Below are 27,000 nucleotides of genomic sequence, written 5' to 3' on the forward strand. Positions count from 1 at the left end.
ATATGCATGGTTCTGGCTCAAAAACTTCTATTTATCTCAATCCTTATTTTTATTATCCAGGGAATTCTATTATTAGAAGAAACATGATTTAAGTTATGGCTATAAATAACACATGATCTTAAGAAACCATTCATCTTCTATATTTAGATAAATCTTTAAGGTGAGAAAGAGTAAAGTTAAAAAGAATATGTCTTCATTACAAAATTCTTATCTAGTGGGGGCAAGTTTTTAACTGTAATGTGTTCTCTCAAAACCAAAGATATTTTTCCTAAGTGAAAAATATTTGTTACTACTATTAAACTATACTTTCCACTTATGACATTTTACGTAAAAGCACCAAAGAAAATTTCTGTAAACAAACTTTTAACCAGAAAGCTAAGGGCAAATATCCATTTGCCTTTATTACAATATTTAAAAGGCCATGATATGAGTCTCTACTTCCTACAATGACATTTTTATAATAAAAATCCAGGCATACTTATACAAACAAGGAACGGAATTACTGTACATTTCTGGGGAACAAAAGGCAGATTAACAGACTAAAAGTTTTTAGTTAACAAAGTGAGCACAAGAAACCTATAAAATGTATGCAATGTATAAAAATTCAGTACTTTTTTAAAGTTTCATTGGAGGGATTAATAATTATTAATAAAAGATGGTAGATCCACTGGCTTATAATTATCTTGTAAACAGTAAGAAAGTAATAAGCAATAAATTAGAAATGCCTTAGCTCCCAGTACTTCCCTTCTCTTGCACAGGAACCACTTTTACAGCAGTTAAAATTGGCTTTCTTAAATATGAGAATAACTCTAGCAGAAAATAAATTCCACTAGGAATAAGTTAACAGTCTACAGTAGATTTCTGACAAATATATTTGAAAAAAAAATACTGCACGTCACATGAGGATTGATCTACATGTTGTATGACAGAGTGTCTCAAAACTTCAAAATTCCGTTTCACTAGATTTGTTGCTATCATATTGCTTTCTAAATTGTTTGGTAGAAAGGTAACAGAAAAACAAAAAGTGAAAAGAACACATTATTTAATGTTTATAGATTTATGAAGAAGAAAAAAACCTTCAAAAAACTTTTTCCTACTAGTGTTAGGTAGGAAAAAGTTTCATTTGGCACACGATTTGTAAAAAGAAGAAAAAAAAAAAAAAACACGACAGTGTTTGGCATCCTAATCACCCATCACCTGTAGTAAAGAGAACAGTAGGAAAGGAAAAAAGGAAAAATTACTACTTTAAGAAACACATCATAAGACAAACAACCAAAGGCTCTTGTGTCTTCTATCATTCACTGTCTCTGGAATACTTTCATCTGTAACATAACATACAAATTACTATTTACATTATGATTACAGTGGTAAAGAAGACTAGTGTCAGTTTTCGTTGTTCTCTAACTTACAGTGCTCATCGGGATAACCATGACCATCAAGGCAAGAAGGCCTTAAACAAAATATTCCAATTGCATTTTATACTTTATTTAAATTTATTTTATGGTTCATCTTCGGGGTGCACAAAAAATTTTAAGACTCTGAAAAGTCCTGTAAACTTAGGCTGAGTTTCTGTAGCTGATAACTATTCATTGAAGATGGTGTGTTTTTCTCTTGGAAAGGGAAATGTTCTGCAGGCTTAAACAGTGGTATCTCCAAAGTCCTTGTTCCAACGTATGTATGCTTCTAAGGTTTGAGGGCTCACACTGCGTTTTATCTTTTTTAAGGATTCAGTGAAGTCCGATAAGCGAATATTTCTCATCTAGAATGGAAAAAAAAAAAGACAATACAAATGATGAACATATATACAGTGATTAACCTAACGATGGATAAAAATAATGTTGCTATTGTCTAGTAATGTTATAAATATATACAGATGTATTCTTAGAAAATCATGTCCATCATCTTACTTTACATATTAAATTCTGGGCAAGTTTGCTATATATGAAATCCCACCAAAATGCAATACTAATATACTTTCATTTCATATGTTTAGCTTCCTAGATAGAAACATTTTAAATCACAATATTTTCCCATTATAAAAACAAAACATACACATAGAAAATATGGGAAACTATAGACAAATTAAAAAAAAGAATCACTCAATTCTACCATTCAGATATACAACCAATACTTGGCTTATCTCCTTCCAATTTTTCTCTGCGTAGTTTTATTTTAATTTTGCATTCTCCAGTCTCATTCGCCACAAACATACTCTAGTTAAATTCATACCAGGTTTATCAGAAAGGAAAGAGGAGTTTACAAGATGCAGCTGGGACCTTTAAGGAAATATTGTTCTTTAACCACAACATGGAGGAAGCTTATATCTGAAATATTCTAATATTAATATTGCTTATAATGCATTTTTATATTACTTTGGTCTTATTTTCTGACATTTTTAATTGGCTCTGAGAATGCAGAATAAAACAATACTGAGTTAATAAATATCTAAATTTTACCTAAGGATTTTTAAAAGGCAAAATGGAGTTTTGCACAAATGATCAGTATTAAAAACTGTTACTTGTATATACATGTGTATGTTGCCTCAAAGTAAGAAGTTAAAGGAGAATTGGAGACAAATCTTCAACAACTGATATTTATCTATATTCTTATTACTCTTGTAAAACCCAATCTAACTACTTTACATCCTCTCTAATATGAACATAAGATTAGAAAAAGTCAACTATACTTGTAACTTGTCGCCTAATCTGAAAAATCTTAGTCAAAAAGAAAAAGGATATATTGTTACCACAATTATTAATATGAGCCCTACATGTCTTATTTAACTGTAAAACACACATGGGCTCCTCCAAAAGCCCAAAATGTAGAATGATGAATGTAGTCTATTATATATGATGTTTCTGAATAATGTTTGTTATGAAGATTAATATTTTAAAAGCTTTTGATGAAATTCTAATTTAAGTACATAGTTTGGTGTATGTATAAACACACAAAATTTATATATGATATTTTAAACTTAATAAAAGACTAATGTATATAATAGGAAAAATCAACTGGTAGCTAGTTCAGTAAAGAGGGGAAAATAAATAGCAAAAGTCTCATCAAAACAAAATAATAAAAGAATTAACAAAGTTAAACTGGATACAAACTATGTGCTTTATAAACAAAGTACATTATACCCTGAATATATAACCAAATGATTTTCAGTACTACCTCTTAAAAATACAGAATTCCGACATAATTATTCAACTTTCTATACTTATAAACTAAAATCAGTTGGGTATATCTCACCTAAATTTGTGCACATAACTACTACCTGGCAACAGTTAATAAAATTGTACAAAGAATGCCTGAAAAAAATTCAAGTACTGTATTTTAGAAACCAAACCACTTGTGTTTTCCTGTCATCTCATAAATGAGACTGATAGAATGAATTTCCTTAATCTCTATAATAAATTGCCATTATTTAGTATTTATATATTTTAAAATATATAAAATATATATGTTTACAAAAAATATTCACTATTTGCCAGACTGTTAAGTGTGTTATAACTTTTAACTCATAAGGCAGGACTAACAGCTAAAAGCTACTACTTAATTAATACTAAAACCATTAGATTAAAAGTAAACTTACACTAGATAAAAGTATACAGTAGAACCAAAAATTGTAACTATGTAACCTGACTGCACATAATTAGTGGAATGGTCACAAAAGGTACCAGTAATGTTATTTCTTGTAATTCATTCAGTAGTTTTAAGTGTAGTACTGCTATCTGAAATTTAGTTTAAAATAATGTTATGGCTTCTATATTTTTAAGATATAAGATACAATTATATTTATATTTTTAGGTGTGGGGTTTAAAAGTTCAAGTAGATATGTTACACTGTAATACTGAAATAAATGTACTGTATCTGAATGAATTCAAAGTATCTAAAAAATATGTGTATTTTCAGCCTCTTGTCATTGGAATGGGCTAACTTAACACCAATGTTAATAAAAAATAAAGTAGCATGCATTTTCACAACCAGAGTCTTAAAATTATTCTCCATTAAAATGAACCAGGTTCCCATAGAGTTGCTGGTTACATGTCTTGGAATAGACAAATTCAAGGTGTGCTTTGCTCCCAAAAAGCAAGAGTGTGTTTCAAAGTTCTGAAGTAGTGTTGAGAGGGCTCTTCTTAATATAAAAATAGATTTCACTGGCCAAATGTGACCCACTAAACATAAAATAAAATTATAACTGATTTACTGATGGGGTGGGCATTTTCTGACACGTCTCCTAATGATTCTGCCTCTTGTTATACATGTATATACGTTCTTATGAAATCCCTTCCCCCTGAGTGTGGACTGGACCTAAGAACAGAATATAGCAAAAGTGATGAGATGTCACTTCTAGGATTTATGTTATCAAGACTATGACTTCCATCTTTTTTTTTTCAGGGGGAGGTAATTAGATTTACTAATTTTTATTTATTTTTAGAGGAGGTACTGGGGATTGAACCCAGGACCTGGTGTATGCTACAATGCGCTCTACCACTTGCGCTATACCCTCCCCTCTATGACTTTCATCTTGGTGGCACTCTCTTGTCTTTCTGGCTCACTTGCTTTGATGAAGCAAATTACTGTGTTGGGGAGGCCTATGTGGCAAGTAACTGAAGGTGACCTTTAGCCAATAACCAGAGAAAACTGAGGCTGTCAGCCCAATACAAGAGTAAATGAATCTGGCAAAGAACCATGTGAGCTTGGAAGATCTTTCCCCTGTTGAGTCTTACAGTAACTACACCCCCAGCCAACATCGTAATTGCAACACTGTCAGAAACCCTGGCCACCACTTTAATTGCAGTCCTCTGAGAGAGTTTGAAACAGAGGACTTAGCTAAGCTGTGCCCATATTCCTGACTCTGAAAAATGTGAGATAATAAATACATGTCATTTTAAACTGCCAAGTTTTTAGGCAAATTTTTATTATATGGCAATTAGATAGCTATTGCAACAGAATTACCTTGTTTTAAAATCATGAGTCTATAAGAGTTACTGAAAAAAGAAGATAGACTCAAAATACATTTACTCTTCAAATGAAACAGGAACTATATTCATGTTGACATTGTTCAGTGAAGAAGAAAAATGTTAAAGTTTGGTTGTATGTATATGCTCAGGATGGGTAGAACATATACAAAGGTTAAAGAGCCACTATCAATGGAAAACAGATTTCTTTTCCCATCAAATTATTATGGACATACTCCTAAGAATTTCTACTAGTTGCTAAGCAGCTATCTACTTGCTTTCATAAAATCATTTTAAGGTATTAATGAAGGTGTATCAAAGCATTTCACTTATAGGTATGAGTGTCCTCCCCAATGGATCGTCACAGGAAATGCCATGGCCTAGGAGCTTGAGACAGAGTAAAGAATACTTAGAGATGTGGAGCTGAGTGGATTTTGCCTAAGTCAACTGGGAATCTGTAGACAGCTTCTTACTAAAATTTACCTGCCAACTGATGGTTTTAGCTCATTACTTACTGTCTTGATTAGTCCATTAATTCTGTATGGTCTTTCCAAGGGACAAACACAGAGGCCTAAAATGTCCCACAATGGACCTTTCCTCAGCTTGAATCTAGGGGGCCAGAGTATGTATATGAGATATCAAGTTTGCCTGTCCTGTCTCCAAGGCAGGGAGGGTGGTGTGTGGAAAAGAAATAATTCATGCACAATGCTTACTTTTTGGATAGAAAAGTATAATAATTAGGTTTATGCTATGAGTACAAGACCATAAAAATAATATACTGATGGGACATTGTTAATAAATTATACCTGAACTATTAAAAAAACCCTTGATACTTTGAGAACACAAATTTTACATATATATATATGTAAAAAAAAAATATATAAATTAGAAAATTGTGGAGTTAAAATTATGAATCAGATCAAAGGGACCTGGAACCTATACTTTAAACATGAATTTTTAAAGTAGCAGTAGCTAAAACACCAACGTGGGTATGTGGAATTCTCTATTCCTAAGCTTCATTCATGTCAAACACACTCCAGATAAACTAGGCTGTTACAATGGAAAAGGGTGGCTGCAAGAAGTATGAGGGGTTTCTTAGCAATGTAGTCAGTTAACTATAAGATGCCCAAAGACAACTTCACATTTGGAAGCTTGAAAAAAAAGACTGCCAAAATGCACTCAAATATACTCACTCTCTCTGTTAAGAGTTCCCTGTCTCTTCAATAGCTGTTAAAACTTGAACAGGACCCTCTGCAATGTGCAGACCCCCAGCTAGCCTCCAGCTTATATCTCAGGCTTTTTTTTTTTTTTTGCAGTTCACATTTTAACTCCATTGGAGTTCTATTCTATTCCAAGAATGAATTCTCTTCAGGTAATGTCTCAGGTGCTATCTGAGCTCTGAAAGGTAAGTTACATGATTCAAGTCTGATTTAAAATGTCTGCTCACACAGCTATGATCATTCTGCATATCCAAATCTATATTTGGCAAGCAATTTTTTTTCAAAAGAAATGCTTCAGTATCTTATATGCAGGTTTACTATATTTTAAAAGTGTAACACATTATACTACAATGGAAACTGTATTGCTTTTATAAGAATACCTAAACATTTTTGAAAAAGTAACAAAATAGAACATCAAGGGGTTAACCTGTTACAAGCTGTCTTCATAATGTATAATATCCTCGTTTCCTATAATTTTCTTCTATTTAGTATTGATATGATTTGATAGACAATGACTTGAGAACTCTGTACAGTATTTTTTGTGCATTACCAAAGAACACCATAAAATACTGCAATCTGGGGGGTGGGGGAATAGCTCAGTCGTAGAGTGTGTGCTTAGCATGCATGAGGTCATGAGTTCGATCCCCAGTACCTTCCTCAAAGAAGAAAAACTGGTAATAGATTAAATAAATAAATATTACCTCCTCCCCACTAAACTACAACTCAAGAATAATAAAAAAAAATTTTACAAACACTGCAATTTGACATTCCTCCATATTTTGAAATAAAGCAAAATTAGTTTTTTCTAGTTTCTAATCACATAAACTAGAAAAATCCAGACAAAAGAGTATACCTCACTGGCAGACATATTCTTCACTTGTTCTGGTTTCAGTTCTGTAGAATAGAAAAGTCAGCCATTTTAAGTTTAAAGATTTTCAAGTTTAAATTACTGAAGAGCAAAACCAAGTACAATAATCTAAAAGTGTATGTTCAATACAAATAATTATATTTTAAAACATATATATTAATATTAAGAGCACAAACAATTTATATATGCTTAGAATAATATTCCTTCTTAGGAGTAATGGAAGGCATTCAATTTCTTTACAAATTGCTCAAGAACAACAGATTTTACAAATTTAAGAGAAAACTTAAAATAATGCAACTTGGTCTTTACAAAAGGCATTAGTTTTTTTTTTTAAGCCAACAACTTTATCTGCTTCAGAATAATAGTGAAAATACTCTAAAAAATACAAATGATTTATACATTAGCTACTGTTCCTGAGTCCACTATCTGATTAAGATTTCATGCCTTCAGCAGTAAGAAACTTTGACTAAAACGCTTTACCCAGAGTTTTAAAATATATTCCCAAGATTACATTTGTTATTCTCCAAAGCAGCAGTTCTTAAGCAGTACCCTGTTTCACTGTTGCAGGTATGTTTTGTATTTTACCATCATGGCCAGTAACCTGAGTGCAGACCTGAGAGCACCACCCATCCACCACCCATGCTGTCTGGAAAAACAGCTGTGAACATCTCTCAAGTGGTATCACAGTGAATTTAATCTAACATAACCTAAAAATGATCAGGTGTGGTACTTCAGAATCAACAAATTACTCTGAATCAAAACACAGCAATGAATGATACACTTTGCTGTAATTTTTCAAAAGATAACATATAATGATGAAAGTAAAAACTTCTATTTATGTAAATTCCCTTAGAAACATTAATTTCAAGTGATACTAAAATACTGAAATGAAAAGAACTAAATAACAGATAAGAACATTTTCCCTTTATTCTTTCATGCCTGCTTTGAAAAGTTTTCTTTTTATTTGAGCATTCTGCTGCTAATCTTCTATCAAGAATTGAAGCCTGCTGTCTAGAACAAGGCTCATGGTTCACTGACTGATCCATAGACTGTCTTCGTATGCTCTGTGAGCTAAACAATGGTTTCACATTTTTTCGATTGTTGTTAAAAAAGAGAAGAAGAAGAAAAGAATATGCAACAGAGAGTATATGTGGCCCACAAGCCTAAAATATTTGCTATTCAGGCTTTTTTTCAGAAAGGTTTGCTGACCCTAAGTCTAGAAACTTTGTATCAAGTTTTCCATTGATACAGCTTTACTGCTTTCCTACTAGTAAAAAAAAGATCTCTCAATAGGGACTTCTCAAACTTCTCAAGTGGTCTAATAAACAGTTCTAAATGTTTCAAGCTCTTGTATTCCTACCTCGGATAGGACCCAGTGCTGCATCTTTTGCCAAAGCTGTTAGATCACTTCCTGAGTATCCATCAGTCATTCTGAGAATGGGAAAAAAAAAGAGCAACTTATTTTCACCTTTGTAGATTTAAAACCTCCACATAATAAGAAGGCAAAACCTAGTTTGCTTTTGTCATCAAGCAGACAGCTTTATGATTTGATTTTAAGGGCACAGGAAGGGCCACTTGCTAAAAACATAACAGTCTACTGCTGGTTCCTTGTAACGCCTCAATTTTCATCATTAGAACCATTCCTTTAGATAAAGGTATACTATATCCCCAGGAGGCTCATTAAATTGTAAATATGTCCCCTGGAAAGGTAACATCTATAAGCCATTGCTGGCCACCTGACACATAACCACAACTACTCCTCTATAGGTTAATGAGTCTTTATCTTGACAAAAAGAACTGCCTTGATGGAATGAGAGCCAATCAAGAAAGATTTCTTTAAATGTAGGACAGACAGGGTGAAGACAGGGTCTAGGGTGGAAGACATTGGCAAAAAGAGGCACACCTGAATGGGATGCCACAGTGGAGAATCCTGGGCAGCCAAGAGATTATCAAAGGGAATTAAGAACTAGGGAGGCAAAGGAAAGAGGAAAATAAAACAGGAAAAAAAAAAAGCATTTACTTATCATGTACTATGTTAAATAACTACACAGATCAAACATTATTAGCAGAATTCTTTCACTGGAGTGACAAAGAAGGATTTCAATATTTCTAAGTATTGAATTTGTTCTTTTTTAATAGGTATCTGGGAACTCAGAGTTTTTACTAAAGTTATTAGCTATTCACATTTTGTTGAATATTTTAAATTACTTTATGAGATTTTTCAATGACTAAAATTCATGACTGCATCTCATATTCAGTTTCTACTTAAATACATCACTCATAAAGAAGGTTGAAGACGTCAAAGTTTTAAAAAGTTATGTGTAATGCAAAAGAACAAGTTTAAATGAAAATATCTGTGTTTGTGTGGAAAGATACAAGATGCTTTAAAGTTTTAAAATCACTTTAATACCACTTATAAGTTTTAACAAGTTTATAAAAAGAATATAGTACCATCATTAGATACTTAGGTCATGTTTCCTAGAGGGTCTAGAAATTGAAATTTAGACACCATATATATAAGAAAATGAGATAAGAAAGAAGCAGATACAGCTCAGTAGTAGAGCGCATGCTTAGCATGCACGAGGTAGTAGGTTCAATCCCCAGTACCTCCATTTAAAAAATTAACAAACAAATAAATAAACCCAATTACCACCCCTCCAAAAAAGGAAGAAGGGAAAGGAAGTATAGGATGAAGCAAGAAGTCTTCTGATAAATAAACTACTCATGAGTTTACTTTAAACAAAACAGAAAATGAAGTCTTAAAAAAAGAAAAAAAAGCTTCAATATAGACCAAATCAAATTACTCACCTAGCAAGTTGTGCCAGTTCTTTTTGGGTCAATGGGCTTCCTTGTTTACATAATAGGTTTTTTAATAAAAGTAGTCGTGTCTGAAGAGAAATATTAAAGAATTATCAGTCCTAAGAATTAGCTTAATAAAATACCCAAGAATCGGGTTCAAATCCCAACTCTCACTTAGGAGCTGAATGATCTTATACAAATCAATGTACATCTTAAAGCCTCATTCAAATCTGTTAAAATGACAATTTTTTAAGAGTTCCTGGAAGAGTTAAAGATAATCCAAATAAAGCAGTAAGGAAATAGCTGCTGTTACTCCCAAAGGTCTGAGCTAGACAAACACAATTTTTAAAAAAGTTTTATAGAGGTACAAATCCATGTACCATGAATCTCACCTATTTCATGTATATAATTCAATGACTTTTAATACAGAGTTTTGCAACCATCACCACAACAATTTTAGAACATTTCTACCACTCTAAAAAGTCCGCTTGTGCCTGTTTGCAGCTAAAAACCCACTTCCACCCCATAGCCCTAACTAACCACTATCTACATTATGTTTCTAGAAATTTGCGTTTTCTGCATATTTCATATAAATGGAATCGTATGATATGTAATATTTTGCATCTGGCATCTTTCACTTAGTATAATGCTTTTGAGGTTCATCCACATTATAGCACGTATAAGTAGGTCATTCCTTTTACTGCCAAATAGTAGTCCATTAAATGGATATACCACATTTGTTTCTTCATTCACCAACTGATGACTATTTTAGATTCTTTGCAGTTCTTGGCTATTTTTTACAATGCTGTTATAAAAATTCTTGTACATGTCTTTGTGTAGACATCTGTTTTCATTTCCCTTGGGCAGATTCTTAGGAATGGAATTGCTGGGTCTTAGAGTAAGTTTATGTTTATCTTTTTAAGAAACTGCCAAACTTCTCCTATGTAGCTGTACCAAGCATTGGAAGATTTAATACTGCCAAGATGGTAGTTCTTATTTCTGCCTAAAAAAAGAAAATCAAACATAGATACATACCTCCTCATTTGGCAAAGACACATATACCCGTTTGATGAAACGCCTAAAAAAGGATTCAAGCAATCTCAGAAACAGAGTTTTGAATATAAAGATAACTCAGTTCAAGCAGCAAATGGAAAGAACCAAAGCTTTAAATATAATGCTCAAGGTATTTGAATACATTTTAGCAGTCATTAATGTAAAAAGTTATTTTTAGTTACTCTTTTAAAACATTCCAGTTAATATTAAAATCCTCAATTTAATAGTCACAATTAAATTAACCATTTATGTATGTGTATTTTTTAACAGCAATAATACTTTAAAACAAAACGTCTGATATAAGAAGTTGAATAAACAGATCTCTGCTGTCTTCTTGAAACTGAAAACAACTAAAACCAACCAACCAACCAACAGAAACAGAAATGTAAACTCCATCATCAACAAACTAGGTAATGTTTATGGAACTAAAATGTATGAAGAAGGGCTGCTTAAAGCAGTGAAAATTACACTGAAAAAAAGAATACACATAGGACCTGCCACTGTAGATTCTAGATATGGCTGTGAGAGCACAGTTTCCCAGAGGAAACAGAGAGCACACTCCGAGGGGTAACAGAACCAACCTCCCCACATTTAAACAAGCATGTGAAGTCTGGTTCAGCAGATGATGTGATCCTAGTCAGTAGCAGGAGAATGGCAAGGAAGGTGAGGCTCAACAAAGAAACTCAAAAACACATCATTTTGTAAGAAGACATCAATCAGTCTGGCAAGATGACAAGCTGTCTTGCAATGACCAATCTTTTTCAGCTGAAGACTAAATCAAACCAATGTGATTTATACACACATATACTTCCTTATCAGGTATGGCTTTGCTGTGAGTCAGGGAGATTGCCTTTTATTCCACAGTGTTCATAGGACAACTAAGATACTTGCTTGGTATCTTACTTTTCTAGCTCTTCTCCTACAATATCCTTCCAAAACTAGGTTTTACAAGAAAACTCCCCTTATTCAAACGAAAATAATAAGCAAAATAGGCAAAAGCACAGGATTAAAAAAAAAACCCCAAAAACAATGCCAAAAAAAGAGGGAAAAGAATACAATAAATATAAAATAGATAAAATGAAGAACACGCACAGAGGATTTTGCCATAGAGCAAATTAAATTGTGACCAGTATCTTTTCACGAAATAAAATAACTTAGTGGAGAAAAAGGGCTTCTGTGAAATAAGAGCTCAATGAGATATAAGGACTCAAACAAATGACAGGCAAAGGCTCAAGGAAATAAGACAACAGAAGATGAAAAATGGGAGAGCAGAAATCAGGAAAGCAATAAAAAAGAAAACAAAAACCATCAGAGAAACAAAGATTACAAAAGTAGTAGTAGAAAGGAGATTAGACACCAGCCCAGGGATAGATGAGGATCACAAACAAGAAAACAGAAACAAAACAAAACAGAAACAGTTAAAAAGGAGTAGAAAGGAAATTACAGATATGGCAGACAAAAAGATGCAACATAATGCATAAATATAGTGTGTGTGGAAGAAAAAACTACAGAAAAATGAGTTGGAGAGGGGGGAGGTGGGTGGGAAGGGACAGACTGGGAGTTTGAGATTGGTAGATACTGACAGGTATATATAGAATAGATAAACAAAATTTATACTCTATAGCATAGGGAAATATATACAAGGTCTTGTGTAGCTCATGGGGAAAAAGAATATGAAAGTGAATATATGTATATTCATGTATGACTGAAAAATTGTGCTGTATGCCAGAAATTGACACAGCACTGTAAACTGACTATAACTCAAAAGCAAACAAAAAAAAAGAAAAATGAGCTGGAGAAAAAAATGGAAGGTAGTATTCAAAATAACTTTCCCAAAACAAAGAAGATCCCAAACTATCAGTTTAAACAAACACCAAATCCCAGGAAAAATAAACACAGATCAACCAAGATTATTTTTCAAATAAGTAGATTTCAATGGTTGAAAACGATCCAGTAAAGAGAAAAAAAAATCAAGTTAATCCATAAATGTGAATAAAATAGGCTTCAGACTTTCACAGTGCAACACCCAATCCTAGAAACAATGGGGCAATGTTATAAATTCCTCAGGTCCAAGAATTTTATGCTGAGTCAAACTGTTCTCCCAGAAGAAGGGAACAAACTCGTTCAAACACACAAGAGAAGAGAATGTAGCTCCCATGAACTTTGCTTTTATCAGCTTCTCGTGAAGCTCAGTACAGGAGGGTAAGAATCAGTTTTGGAGTTTTAAGGTAATTTAATACAATGCAGAAGAAATAAGCAATGTGCCTAAAACCATAAAGTTAAAACAGTTCTTCTGATACCATCCTGGCCCTGTCTGCAAAATCTTTAGCTGGGAACAAGCAGTCAAAGGATGGATATAGAGAAGAAAATAATGAATTTAGTCTTCAAATTGAGAATAAAGGAAACAAAAAATATGTGAGATGATCACATGAGTAAATATATCTTAAATAAATGTGTTTCTACATATATCTCCCTACCTGAGAACAGCCTCATCAAGCTCCTGTGGCCTGTTAGTTGCACCCATTACAAGCACTCTGTCATCTCCAGCAGATTGTACCTATAAGCCAAAGATATTTTTCAATACTTTTAGATAAAGCAGTAACAAAGAAAAACACAATAAAGATATCTATTTCTAATTTGGGTCATTTGATGGGAAAATATATACACTAAAATGTCACCACATTAAAAATACCATAACCAATACTTACACCATCAAATTCTATTAGAAATTCAGTTTTTAGACGTCTACTAGCATCATGTTCTCCTTCTCTTCTTTCACACAAAAGGCTATCAACTTCATCTGGAGGAAATACAAGGATAAGACTTTAATTAAAAGCCAAGCTATATGAGTCATCTGAGATTAACCTAGTTTACTACTTAAGCTTTAATATAATGGGTCCTACTCAATTCATTAGTCTTTAACTTTCTGCTTCTTTAAAACTTCCTTCCGAATAATCTTTTCCTTCACACCCCTCACATTTCACAATGTTTGACTAACTTAGTTAAAAAACATGTTCTTACCTATAAAAATTATAGAAGGTTGAAGTTCTCGAGCCACAGCAAAAAGAGCTCTCACCAATTTCTCTCCTTCTCCCACCTAAAACAAGGCATTATACATTGTTATACCCATAAAGTGCAACATTATTCCAGTGAATTTTTAACTTTCACTACTGAAAGTCCAGAATCCAGGAATTTAATTTCCTTTCTTTGCAACAACCAAAGATTTGGTTTAAGAAATGGAGGTGGGGGGGCTGAAGGGGTGTTACTGAATTGTTGCTTATAATTTTAGAAAACAGACTACTTATTTATTACTTAGTACAGTCTGGAAAGTACTTTTAAAAATGAAATGTATCTCTGTCTTGCTTGACTCTGCATTCGTAAGACTTGAGAATGGAATAGCCATATCAGGGTGTAACTAGTGAGAAGATGGGATACTAGAGGAGAGATGCAGCACATATTCCTTAAGCCCAAGGCTGCAGGGTATATTTATAGAAGCAGGTAAGTTGGAAAGTGCACTCCTAAACAAAATTTGCTTTACTAAGAACACCTTGAAAACCCATTCTCATAATGTAACTGTCAGTAAACACAAAAATATTTCTAGGTAGTCCAGGAGGTGTATGAAACCCCTTGAGACAGTCCCAGGGACTGAGACACTATTCTAAAACCATTCTAGGCATCAAAGTAACATTTAATGAAAGGGTCATGATGTTTGGGGGTAATCTACTATAAAAGCTATTTTGTTCTCTATGTGGTATCTGTTCTTTTTACTCCAAATTTCATAAAAAAAAAAAAGGAATGGTCTCAGATTTAGAATCATCAAAACAAATATTCTCAGACCTGGAAAAAACTGCAGGAGATCACCTCTTATGACACTGAAACTTTATAAATGAAGTAAAGCCTAAAGTGATACTTTCTTAGGCCATCTCAGCATGTAAAAGTTAGGTTGGAATCTCTATCTCCTAACTTCCAAGATAGTGTTTTCCATTATACTACGTGCATAATGTGGGTAAACCTACTTTAATAACAATTTTACTTATAAAATTTCACATAGGATGCAAAATGTAACCAGGAAAAGCATCATTTCATAGTTACTTTAAAGTACTTTACAAAATTGAGGACCCTGCCAATACCTGGTATCTTGGACTTCTAACCTCCAAAATATTAAGACAATAATTTTCTATTGTTTAAGCCAGCCAGTTTATTGTGCTCTGATATACACCCCTAACAAATGAATATAGTATGTGACAGAACAATTTTAATTTTTAAAAAGCCCAACAAATACATATAACTTTTTACTTTGAAAAGTGGTATTTATCATATCTAAATAATAGATATAACACTCATAGAAAAACATTTTTATGCAATATTATTACCATTTATACTTAACACAGTTAACATTTAGATAGTAACTTAAAACATAACAATACTAGAAAAAGAACACTCACATATTTTGAAGTTAAACTTGCAGCACTTATATTAAAGAAGGTTGCATTAGATTCTGCAGCTACTGCTTTAGCCTTTAAAAATCACAAGAGTAAATATTATATTAGTTCAATTGCTTTAAAAAGACAACCACATTTGATCAATTTAAGCACTAGAAAAGATTTCCTAAAAATAAAAGGTATGACACAATTCCCACTGTATGGCAGTCAATGTGTTTCTTCTCAGAAATAAAAGGTTTAGGAAGAGTTGTGCTTATTTCCACTCTCTTTTTCTTTAAGAGAGAACTGATAGGAAGCGGTTTAAAAAAAAAAAAAGAAGGTGTTATTCTCTTCCTAGTTATAGAAAGATAACTGGGAGGAGAAAGACAAACAGCTAAGGGAAAAAAATTACTTTCTCTATTTATGTTTTCCCTCTAGAAGAGTTATACAGGTGAAAGAGATACCCATATCTTAGCAAAAACTTCTGGCAAAAGGATACAGAAAAAAAAAATCTGTTGTATGTCAATTATGCCTCAATTTAAAAAAAAGAAAAATCTGTATCATGTTGATTATTTGACTTAAATAAGGATGTTAAGATGGTAAAAAATAAAAGATTAGGAAGATACTCAATACAGTAATAAGCTCTTCTATGGTAAAACATTATTATTATGGGAAAATAATGAAAATTACACTATTAAATTTAGCCAGCCCCAAACTCCAACTGAAGATAACAGATACAGTTTTCCACCTACTTCATCATTAAAAACCAGTTTAAAAACTCAAAACAAGTACATTATAGCAAAAGCAAGTCAAATAACAGACTCAAGGACAATGAAAAGTTTCTTTTTTTCATATTGTATCTCTAATATCTCAGTAAAACATGCAAATTTAAAAAGAATTCTTACCAGCATTGTTTTTCCATTTCCAGGTGGACCAAAGAGTAACAGTCCTCTAGCAGGAGCTCTAAGCCCTGTAAACAACTTAAAAATATATACTTTCATGGAGATTCCTCAAAAGACTAGGAATAGACTTACCATATGACCCAGTAATCCCATTCCTGGGCATATATCCAGAAGGAACCCTACTTCAAAAAGACACCTGCACCCCAATGTTCATAGTAGCACTATTTACAATAGCCAAGACATGGAAACAGCCTAAATGTCCATCAACAAATGGCTGGATAAAGAAGATGTGACATATTTATATAATGGAATACTATTCAGCCATAAAAATGACAACATGATGCCATTTGCAGCAACATGGATGTCCCTGGAGAATGTCATCCTAAATGAAGCAAGCCAGAAAGAGAAAGAAAAATACCATGTGAGATTGCTCATAAGTGGAATCGAAAAGAAAAGAAAAGAAAAGAAAAGAAAAGAGAAGAAAAGAAAACAACAAATGAACATAAATACAAAACAGAAACAGACTCATAGACATAAAATACAAACTTGGGGTTGCCAGGGTTGGGTGGGAAGGGACAGGCTGGGAGTTCAAAATTTGTAGAAACTGAAAGGTATATATAGAATAGATAAACAAGATTATACTGTATAGCACAGGGAAATATATACAAGATCTTGTGGTAGCTCACAGAAAAAGAATGCAACAATGAATATATATATATATATATGTTCATGTATAACTGAAAAATTATGCTGTACACTGGAATTTGACACAACACTGTAAACTGACTGTAACTCAATAAAATTAAATTATATATATATATATGTATATATATATATATAGTGTTACCAGACTGGTAATATCTTACTTTACAGTAAAGGTGTCTGTACTTTTAAGTTGAACCTTATGAAGTGGGTAATATTCAAACCAAAGAAAAAAATACTTTATTTTTTGAGTAGTTTTAGGTTTACAGAAAATTGAATGGGAAGTACAGAGAGTTTCCATCTAATTCTTCACCTCTCCCATTTCCCCTATGATTAACATCTTGCATTAGTGTGGTATATTTACTATGGCTGATGAACACTGATACGTTATTATTAACATGAGTAGTTCACAGTTCACATTAGGATTCACTACTTATGCTGCATATCCACCATTATGGTTTCATACAGAACAGTTTCACTCCCCTAAAAAAATGCTTTCTGAACCATCTATTCATCACCCTCTCCCTCCCCATGAACCCTCGGCAGCCACTGATCTTATTCAAGCAAGTCATACAGTTGAAATCACACAGTATTAGCCTTTTCGGATTGGCTGCCTCTTTCAGATTTTCCTCTTTGGCAATATACATTTAAGGTTCCTCTGTGAATTTTCATGGCTTAATAGCTCATTTCTTTTTAGTGCTGAATAATATTTCATTATATGGATATACTAGAGTTCTTTTATCATTTACCTACTGAAGAATATCTTGATTGAGTCTAAGTTTTGGCAATTACAAATAAAGCTGCTATAAATATTCCTGTGAGGGGTTTTGTGTCGACATAAATTTTGACTCATTTGGTCAAATGCTAAGGAGGGTGGAGGGAGAGGGTATTGCTCAGTGAGCGGTAGAGTGTGCGTTGCATGGATGAGGTCCTGGGTTCAATCCCCAGTACCTCCATTAAAAGTAAATAAACCCAATTTCGTCCTCTCCTCCACCCCCTGGCTAAAAAAAATATTAAGGAGGGTGATTGCTGGATAGTATGTAAAGAGTATGTTTAGTGTTGTAAGAAAGTGGCTGCACCATTTTGCCTTCCTACCAGCAATGAACAGGAGTTCCTATCGCTCTACATCCCCACTAGCATTTGATGTTGTCGGTGTTTTGGATTTTAGCCATTCTAATAAGCGTGTGGTGGAATCTTACTGTTGTTTAACTTGCAATGCCCTAGTGACAAATGATGTTGAGTATTTCTTCATATGCTTATCTGTCCTCTTTATATCTTCTGTGGTGAGGTGTCCATTTAGACCTTTTGCCCATATTTTAATTGGGTTGTTTTTTATTGTTCAGTTTTACAAGTTCTTTGTGTATTTTGGATACCAATTCTTTATAATAAGTTTTGCAAAGATTTTCTCCCAGTCTGTGGCTTGTCCTTTCATTCTCTTAACATCTTTCACAGATACTTTTTTAATTTTAATGAAGTTCAACGTCAGTTTTTTCTTTCAAGGACCATGCTTTTGGTGTTGTATATGATAAGCCATCCACCTAGATTTTCTCCTATGTTATCTTCTAGGAGTATTACAGTTTAGTTTGCCTTTTACATTTAGGCCTGTGACTAATTTTGAATTAATTTTTGTGAAAGGTGTAAAATGTGTCTAGATTCATTTTTTTGCATGTGATGTTGTTCAGTTGTTCCAGCATCATTTGTGGAACAGGCTATCCTCTTTCCAATGGATTGCCTATGCTCCTTTGTCAAAACTCAGTTGACTCTATTTGTGTGGGTCTATTTCTGGCATATCTATTCTGTTCCGCTGATCTATTTGTCTGTTCTTTCACCAGTGATACACTGTCTTGATTACTGTAGCTTTGTAAAAAAAAATCTGTTCAGCTTTGTTGAGATATAAATTGACGTAACGTTATGTAAGTTTAAAGTGTACAACACGATGATTTGAAACTGCAAAATGTTCACTAAAGAAGGTTAGCTAATACATCCTTCACTTCATATAATTACCATTTTGTTGTTCTTACAGTGAGAACATTAAAGCTCTACTCTCATAGTAACTTCTGAGTATACAATATAGCAGTGGTAGCTATAGTCATCATGCTGTACATTAGATTCCCAGAACTTAATCATCTTATAATTGAAAGTTTGTACCTCTGACTACCACTTCCTCATTTCCCTCACTTCTCAGCCCTTGGCAATCACCATTCTATTCTATCTATGAGTTCGATGCTTTTAGATTCCACATGTAAGTAAGCTACACAATATTTGTCTTGCTCTGTCTGACTTATTTCACTTAGCATAATGCTTTCAAGGTCCATCCATGTTGTCACAAATGACAGGATCTTCTTCTTTCTTATGGTTGCATAATACTGAATTATACACATATACCACATTTTCTTTATCCATTCATCCATCAGGGGACACTTAGGTTGTTTCTGTCTTCGCTGCTGTGAATAATGCTGCATGATTACTAAAGCTTTACAGTAAGTCTTGAAGTCAGGAAGTGTCAGTCCTACAACTTTCTTCTTCTCTAATACTGGGTTGGCTCTTCTGCCTCTCCATATGAACTTTAGAATCAACTTGTCAATATTCACAAAATAACTGGCTGGAGTTTTGACTGGGATTGTGTTGAATCTAAATATTGACTTGAGAAGAACTGTCATCTTGATAATATTGAGTTTTCCTATTCATTTATGTAAAATATCTCTCCATTTATTTAGATCTTTGATTTCTTTCATCAGAGATTTGTCATATACTTTGAAATATAGTGTTGCTTTTGTGTGGAAAGGTATGTTTTATTTTATTTTATATTCTTCTGTATAGTTTGAATTTTTTTCAAAGATTACTATTTGTGATTTTAATAAATTATTTTTAATGTTAAAATATAATTTAAAACATAGTCCTATTTGATATCAGGGAGGTGGACAAGAGTTTTTTCAATGTCCTTTCCAGTCCATGACTCCATGAATGAGCAAGAGTTAAAGCACTTGCTTTAAGTAATTCTAAGAACAAATTAACTCAAGAATATACCTTTAATAGTATTTATCTCCTTGAAGCCAGTTTTAGTGTTAGGTGACTTAATTATGATTCTGTGCTTCTATAATGGAATAAAAATTCTATTATACTAAAGAATGAATTAGTTCATCATGATGCCTGCCATACTCAACTTTTCAATTCAGCCCAGCAATGTTCCCATGTGGTCCATGAAAGCTCCCCACTGTGGGGAATTAAGAATAAAACTGATTTGTTGCACAATGGAGGTGCTTTATGAAATAAGTCTGACCCACTCACAGGCTTACCATGATCCATTTTATGGGTCTATTGTGAAAAGCTGAGCTAGAATAATCATATTTCCTTTCTTGGGAATCTGAACTGTAATTAAAAAGATTTTCCAACTGGCAGATATGGAGACAGACAAATAGTCCAAACCCTGAGGTCTGGCTCTCTCTCAGATGCTGTTCTTCCTCAAGCCCCAATTTAGTACATCTACTAAGGTTTCTGCCCCTCCAAAGGCAAGATTATTCAACTTTATATGAAATAATTTGCAACTAGCATTTTCATATTATTCCAGCTTATTCAAATATTATGTTACTACCATGGAAATATGCCTAAATGTAAATTCATATGCTGTTTGATCTCACTTTCCACTTTAGATGTCTTCACTATGGGTGAAGCAGAAGCTGAATAACTTGCAGCACAGTCCAAATATTTCCTTAGTACCCTTACAATTTTAGATATATTTTTGTACCCTAAAAAGCATAGCACTTGATAAATACTAAAACCCATACTCAAGAATTAGGTGGCAGCTCTAGCACTGAGGAGGCAGTCTAATCTTAGGAATCTTATTTCATTTCCTAGATCTACCACTTAACTATAATCTTGAGCAAGAAATTTAGGTCTGAGGACTAGTTTCTTTATCAATGAATGGACTAGATGACTGCTAAGATCATTTTCAGGTCTAGTTTAAGAATCCTTTCAACAAGTATTTTTTTGTCAATACTCAGTCTGCTGCATTTACTACTCTTACATAACCCAAGGCAAAGTTAGCCCAAAATATAAGCTACAATATGTTTCTCCAAAGTGTGGCCTGAGATGGCACAAAAGATAAATTTAGTTCATATAAGGACAAATGCTTTTTATTTCAATAGTTCTCTGATTATTTCATTGTGTATTAGCAAAATTTCAATTAGTTTATTAAACCAGTGATTTCATGTACACTGCTGCTTAGAATGAGCAAGAGGTAAAACAAAGAGCGCTGACCTGAAAAATACCAAGTTCCAGTATAGTTGGTACTCACAAGTAATAAACACCATGAAGGTAGTATGAGAATGACTGAGACTATGGACAGATAAAGCCACACAACCTTTACACGTTCATTTAAAAGCACATTCATCACAATGTGCCATGCAACATCTGTTTTCACTACATTTTGTAAATGAGTCCATTAAGACTTGAAGACTCAGGGAGAAAAGAAATAACTGATCCAGAGTGGATCCTAAGATATGTTTTTTACTATATTATTAGAACAGCACCAAATATGCAATCTGTTAACTGCGAAAATCCAAAACAATGCTAAGTATGGAAAATCAAATATTTATTATTAATTGCAAGGTTACATAACTTCCTTAGTGAGTTTAAAAAAAAGGGATGGATGGTTAGGTCTCTACCCATCATTCAACAAATTCCTACTTACATTGATGACTTAGTATTATTGAAAATAATTGTTTTAAAAATTATTATTTAAACTTAAAGAATAATTTTATCTTAATTTCTCTTTTCTAGTCAATATCAGCTGCTAATGTTTTTTTCCTTTTAAAAACAATAAATCTACTGTTATCTGAATTAATCATTCTAGTATAGTTCAAATATTTCTTTACTGCTACTATTGATTCAATAATGGATGACGCTATAAGAAAATGATAATATAAAATCCTCACCTCAGGCCTCAGAGAAGGAAGAATAACAATTTCTTGCAATGCTTGTTTTGCCAACTCTTGACCAGCTATATCATCAAATTTAACAGCTGTTCCACTAAGAAACAGAATTTCAATTAGCCCCACAGCAGAAATACACTTTAGTTATTATAATATTAAATCTAAGCTCTATGTAACATAGCCATTTGTATGTTAACTGTGAAACTATAGTTAAATCAGTAAAGCAACCATTTTCTACACTTACAATAATTGAACACCATCAATATGTAAATAAAAAATAAATATGTAAACTAGACAAGATATTTATTACCTATTTCACTCATGATATATTTCATAAATGGAAAAAAATTTTAAACCTCATGAAATAAAACACTTCAGATGACAAAACTTACTTGTCCACTATTTCATTCATTATAAGGTTAGCAAGGTTGCTATCCACATTCCTAAAATTCTTCAAGTCTTTCTTTTTACGAGCAGCAGTCGTAGGGGTAGAAGGTTTATTTGTTCTATTTGTTTTTGGTGTACTCTTAAAGAAAACAAAATTTTAATGTGAAAACACAACATAATGTTTACACTTTTCATATGTGAATTAACCTTAATGTTCACAGAATTAAAGGCTTAAAAGTATATATGTATACACACACACACACACACACACATATATATATATAAAAATCCAAAAATTAAATATTTATTCCAAGACAAAATGGTATTCACTATAGAACTACATTTGGCATGAAAGTGGATTTATAGGATTTTATCCAGAGAGATTTAGTTACTATAAAATAAAAAGACTCCATGACAATGCAGTCATATAATTTTGATCCTTCTTAGGATTGTAACAAAACTCTAGGTATGTTTAATTTTATAAAACATTTACGTAGATTTAAATAATTAAAAGAATAACAAATTTAAAATGAACTATATAGCATTATATAAAACAGATTGGATGAGCAAACTTACTATAAACAGCCTAATTAGGACCAAAAGGAATTAAAATAAGATTTGCTTTTTAGTAGCAAGTTGCCTTTGCCTAAAAACACTCAGATATTTTAAATCAAATTTTAAAGAAAGAAAAATGACATTTAATGTTGTGGTGACTTATCAATTCTCTAAGGTATTATAAAGTACTTGTAACAAAGTTAAGCAAGCATACCATGTTCAAAATTTTCTACTTATAACAGCATAGCAATTAAAGTTCCTGTCTCCAAATACCTTATGAGTGGCAGTTGCAGGACCAGGTCCCTGTCTCACTCCAGAAACCATGGATAAACCACTGCAACTAGGTGCTCTGTGGTGGCCTGAAAGACCTGTGGATCCAGTTTTCATAACTGTTTTTGAACGAGGCAGTGAATTACTAGTGTGTGTTAAGGGGTCTTTTCTTTTTGGAACAGCTCCACTTTCTATTAAGAAAAAAATGAAATCATCATGAAAATTGTGGTTAAACACTGTAAAAAGTAATATAAAGACCAGTACAAATTTGTAAAACTAGCATTTTTTTTTCACTTCAGCAATATTTCAAAATAAGATTTCAATTAGAATATATAGTAGGGTGTTCATAAGGGCTGTTACTAGGTGTGGACAAGATAACAGTTACTTATCTTTTTCCTTGTGTATATTCTAGTTTTCTTATGAGGAATATGTATTTGTAATAAAAATAACTTTGGAAAGGAGGGTATAGCTTAATGGTAGAGTGTATGCTTATCACGCACAAGGTCCTGGGCCCCAGGACCTCCACTTAAAAAAATAATGATAATAATAAGTAAATAAACCTAATTACTCCCCCAAAACAAACAAAAAAATACAAAAACAATTAAAAATTTAAAAAAAAACTTCATTTGTGGGGAATAGGAGGAAGATATAAAAAGGTTACCAAGCAAATAAAGTTGCCAAAAATTCAAGAAACAAAACACAGTAAAGGCATTAGGGATAGGTTGTACAGAGGAAAAAAAAATAGCACTTGTTCCAAACTTTTAAGACTACAAAATAGAATAAAAGTCCAGTCTGTGTCATTAAAAGAGTTTTAAAAATAATTTTAATTTAAAGTGCTTAAAGCAGGGAGGGTAAAGTGCACACTCTGCACGCAAGAGATCCTGGGTTCAATTCCCAGTATCTGCCCATTAAATAAATAAATAAACCTAATCACCTCCCCTCCCAAAAAAGGGTATAAAGATGTGGTTTTTAACATGCCAAATATGTTATGTTATCCGTATGTAAATAAACAGTAAGTATAAAAGGTCACCTGACCTACTTAGAGTGTGCTCTTCTACATAAATTACACACTTCTGAATGTCCAAATCTCACTGCTTCTAAATGATATTTTTATATACTATATAACAAACATTACAGTTTATTAATAAAATATTTACTGTGAAGACAGATGTTAATCAGTCAGCAAATCAGAGTAGCCTAGAGAAAAGAAAGACTTATTTTTGCCTTTGTCATCAAATTCCTTAATATAGTTTAAGGAAACGCAAAAGGAGGAAACATTAAAGCATAGGAAATTAATCAAGGGGTTTTTCCAGTGAATAAATGCAAAGTTCTGAACCATACGTTTAAGGAACTAATGGATAATGACCCTAAGAGAAGAAGCAGGAAAGCAATCCAGAAAAGGGAATGACAATAAGGAAAAGTAAAGATGTAAATAAAAGCAAGATCTGTCTAGGGTGATGGTAAGTATTATACATTTCAGACGGAAAAAAGGAGACTGGAGAATTTCTTCAGACAGAAAATACACACAGTCCTGAGTTATAAATGGATAGAAATTTTCACAAGGAACTGTGAGAATGATAGCAGACTTTTCATAAAAATAACAAAGTTCAGTAGGCAACAGAGTATGCTCAAAATGCTGACAGAAAAAAAAATGTTAACTTTTATCTATTCTATAGTAAGGTGATCTGTCATGTAAGAACACAGATATTATCAGACATCAGAAAGGCTAAGAGAATTTACTATCTACAAACCCTCATTAAAAGTATTGCTAACTATAACTCAATAAAAAAAAGTTTAAAAAAAAAGTACTGCTAAAGGAATTCTTTCAGTTAAAAAGCAGATTAAACACAGAAATGAGTAAAAAAAACTGTAATATGAAGTTAGAGAGCAAGAAGAAAATCAGACAACATGTAGGGAGGAAAAATCCAAAAAGAAAAATAGAGTATACTATTTGGCTATGGGTAAACAATATTTACTAAGTTATAATAATGTGAAATGTAATTTTTCAATGTAACTGGAAATAGTGATAATAATGGAGATGAAGAATAATCATGGCATAAGAGAACTAGGACTTCTTCTACCTGAAAAAGAAGCCAATACCTACCAAAACCCAACAAATCAGGAATAGCAATACAAGCATAATATTTGAAACTATAGTAAAAGCATAAGAAAAAACAGCAAAGAGTTAAATATTGTATGAGGAGCCAAACTAAGGATGAAGGTAAAAAAAGGGAGATGTAACAGGTAGGAAGGGGAACATTATTTTCTTTATAAACCTTTCAGTATTTATTTTTATTAAACATTTTGGGGTATAATCTATGAATAATAAATTGCATGCATATAAAATGTGTAGTATATATTGGCAAAATAGCCACTAAAATCAAGATACAAAATGTTTTCGTCATGGCCAAAGTTTCCTTGTATCCATTTGCACTCCATCCTTCTTACTGCCCCTGACCCTAAGCAGACACTAATCTGCTTTCTGAATACTGGAGTCATCTGATTTATTAATTTCTACTCATCTAGGTTCAAGGTGACTGAATCTTTCATTTGACATATCCAATCTGCTGTTAATGCTATCCAGTAACTTTTTTTTTTATTTCAGCAACTGTACTTTTCAACTTTAAAACTTCCATTACTTTTATTTTATAGCTTACATTCTCTGCTAAGACTGCAAGTTTGTTAACATATGCCATATTTTCTTTTAATTCTCTGAACATATTTATCATAGCTGCTTTGAAGTCTTTATCTGTTAAATTCAACATTTGGACCCAGTCAAGAGTCAGTTTCTACTGACTGATTTTTTTCTTAGGTAAGGGTCACCATTTCCTATTTCTTTGCATGTCTAGTAATTTTAACTTTAAAATTGGACATTGTAGGTAATACATTGAACTAATTAAGTAGACTTTGGCGTATCTATTTCCTATGAGAGATGAAGTAACTCATCCAAGTGAAACAGCATTTCCTATGAGAGATGAAGTAACTCATCCAAGTGAAACAGCACAGAATGTTCTTTCCATAAGTGGCTGGACACAAATGAACTAGGTATGAATGAGCCAGCTCATTCACTAAGATTCAACGCTTATCAAACACTAGTCCTGCGTAAATTAGCTGTGAAGTCAGTATGTCCTCCCAACCAGAAAACAGAATACAACTGATAACCAGGGATTTAAAATAAGACAGTTTGATTTTTTAAAATGGGTCACAGAAGAGAAAGCTGCTTCCTCCTCTCCAACCCCCAACATGGCAGGAAAATACCATGGGATTTTGCACGTGGAATAAAGTAGAAGAAAATCAAGATAACAAAGGAAAGGCCTACCAGCTCTACAGGGCTAGAAAATTTTGCTGTTTACCCTGGTAGGATTATTAGGATCTCGAATTTGTATTTTGAAAACTTCATTATTTATACATGGTGCATTCTTACATTTCTTTGTTTTTTCAAAATGTTCATTATGAAAATGTCAGCCTTTTACAGCCATGCTAATAGAAACAAACAAAATGCTTATCTCTATACTTGAAATGGTATTTTAAATCAGGTACAGGAAGGAATGGGAAAAGGAATATAGCTACTGAGGTGGGGCTCTGTATGGGAAGACCAAATCAGAGTGAGAACTCCTCAAGGGCGAGGTGAAGCCATGAGGGAAAGTTGATGACCAACTGTCTCTTCCAGCCACAGAAATCCACTCACACTACTTCTTCTTTATTGAAATCTTACTTAAAAAAATTACATATGACTAAAGAAAGCAGCTATCTTACAGTCTAAATTAAGGTTTTTCCACTGCAATTTGAACAAAGGAATACGTAGGTAAAAAAAATGTAAGCCCTGGACATAGAACTAATTCTGACAAAGTCACCAATAACATTAGCCAAGATGTCAGAGAACCTAGGAAATGAAGATTCCCCCTGACTCAAATAAAACAACAACAAAAAA

General features: G+C 32.8%; 1 protein-coding gene across 4 annotated transcripts in view; it reads right to left on the minus strand.

Annotated features, from left to right (window-relative positions):
* Positions 1-361: 361 nt before the first annotated feature.
* SPAST (spastin) overlaps positions 362-27,000 on the minus strand; it is a 48,036-nt gene continuing 21,397 nt past the window's right edge. For all 4 annotated transcript variants that reach the window (XM_006197253.3, XM_031684929.2, XM_006197254.4 and 1 more), the window contains 13 exons: positions 23,073-23,260; positions 22,250-22,383; positions 21,861-21,954; positions 16,228-16,302; positions 15,347-15,418; positions 13,923-13,998; positions 13,610-13,701; positions 13,379-13,458; positions 10,884-10,926; positions 9,858-9,937; positions 8,410-8,480; positions 7,035-7,075; positions 362-1,759 (listed from right to left, as the gene is read on the minus strand). In XM_006197253.3, coding sequence (XP_006197315.1) covers positions 1,637-1,759; positions 7,035-7,075; positions 8,410-8,480; positions 9,858-9,937; positions 10,884-10,926; positions 13,379-13,458; positions 13,610-13,701; positions 13,923-13,998; positions 15,347-15,418; positions 16,228-16,302; positions 21,861-21,954; positions 22,250-22,383; positions 23,073-23,260 — 1,169 coding nt within the window. In that variant the 3' untranslated portion in view covers positions 362-1,636. The remainder of the gene's footprint in view (positions 1,760-7,034; positions 7,076-8,409; positions 8,481-9,857; positions 9,938-10,883; positions 10,927-13,378; positions 13,459-13,609; positions 13,702-13,922; positions 13,999-15,346; positions 15,419-16,227; positions 16,303-21,860; positions 21,955-22,249; positions 22,384-23,072; positions 23,261-27,000) is intronic.

Source organism: Vicugna pacos, chromosome 15 (assembly GCF_048564905.1).
Source record: "Vicugna pacos chromosome 15, VicPac4, whole genome shotgun sequence".
Lineage (NCBI taxonomy): Eukaryota > Metazoa > Chordata > Mammalia > Artiodactyla > Camelidae > Vicugna > Vicugna pacos.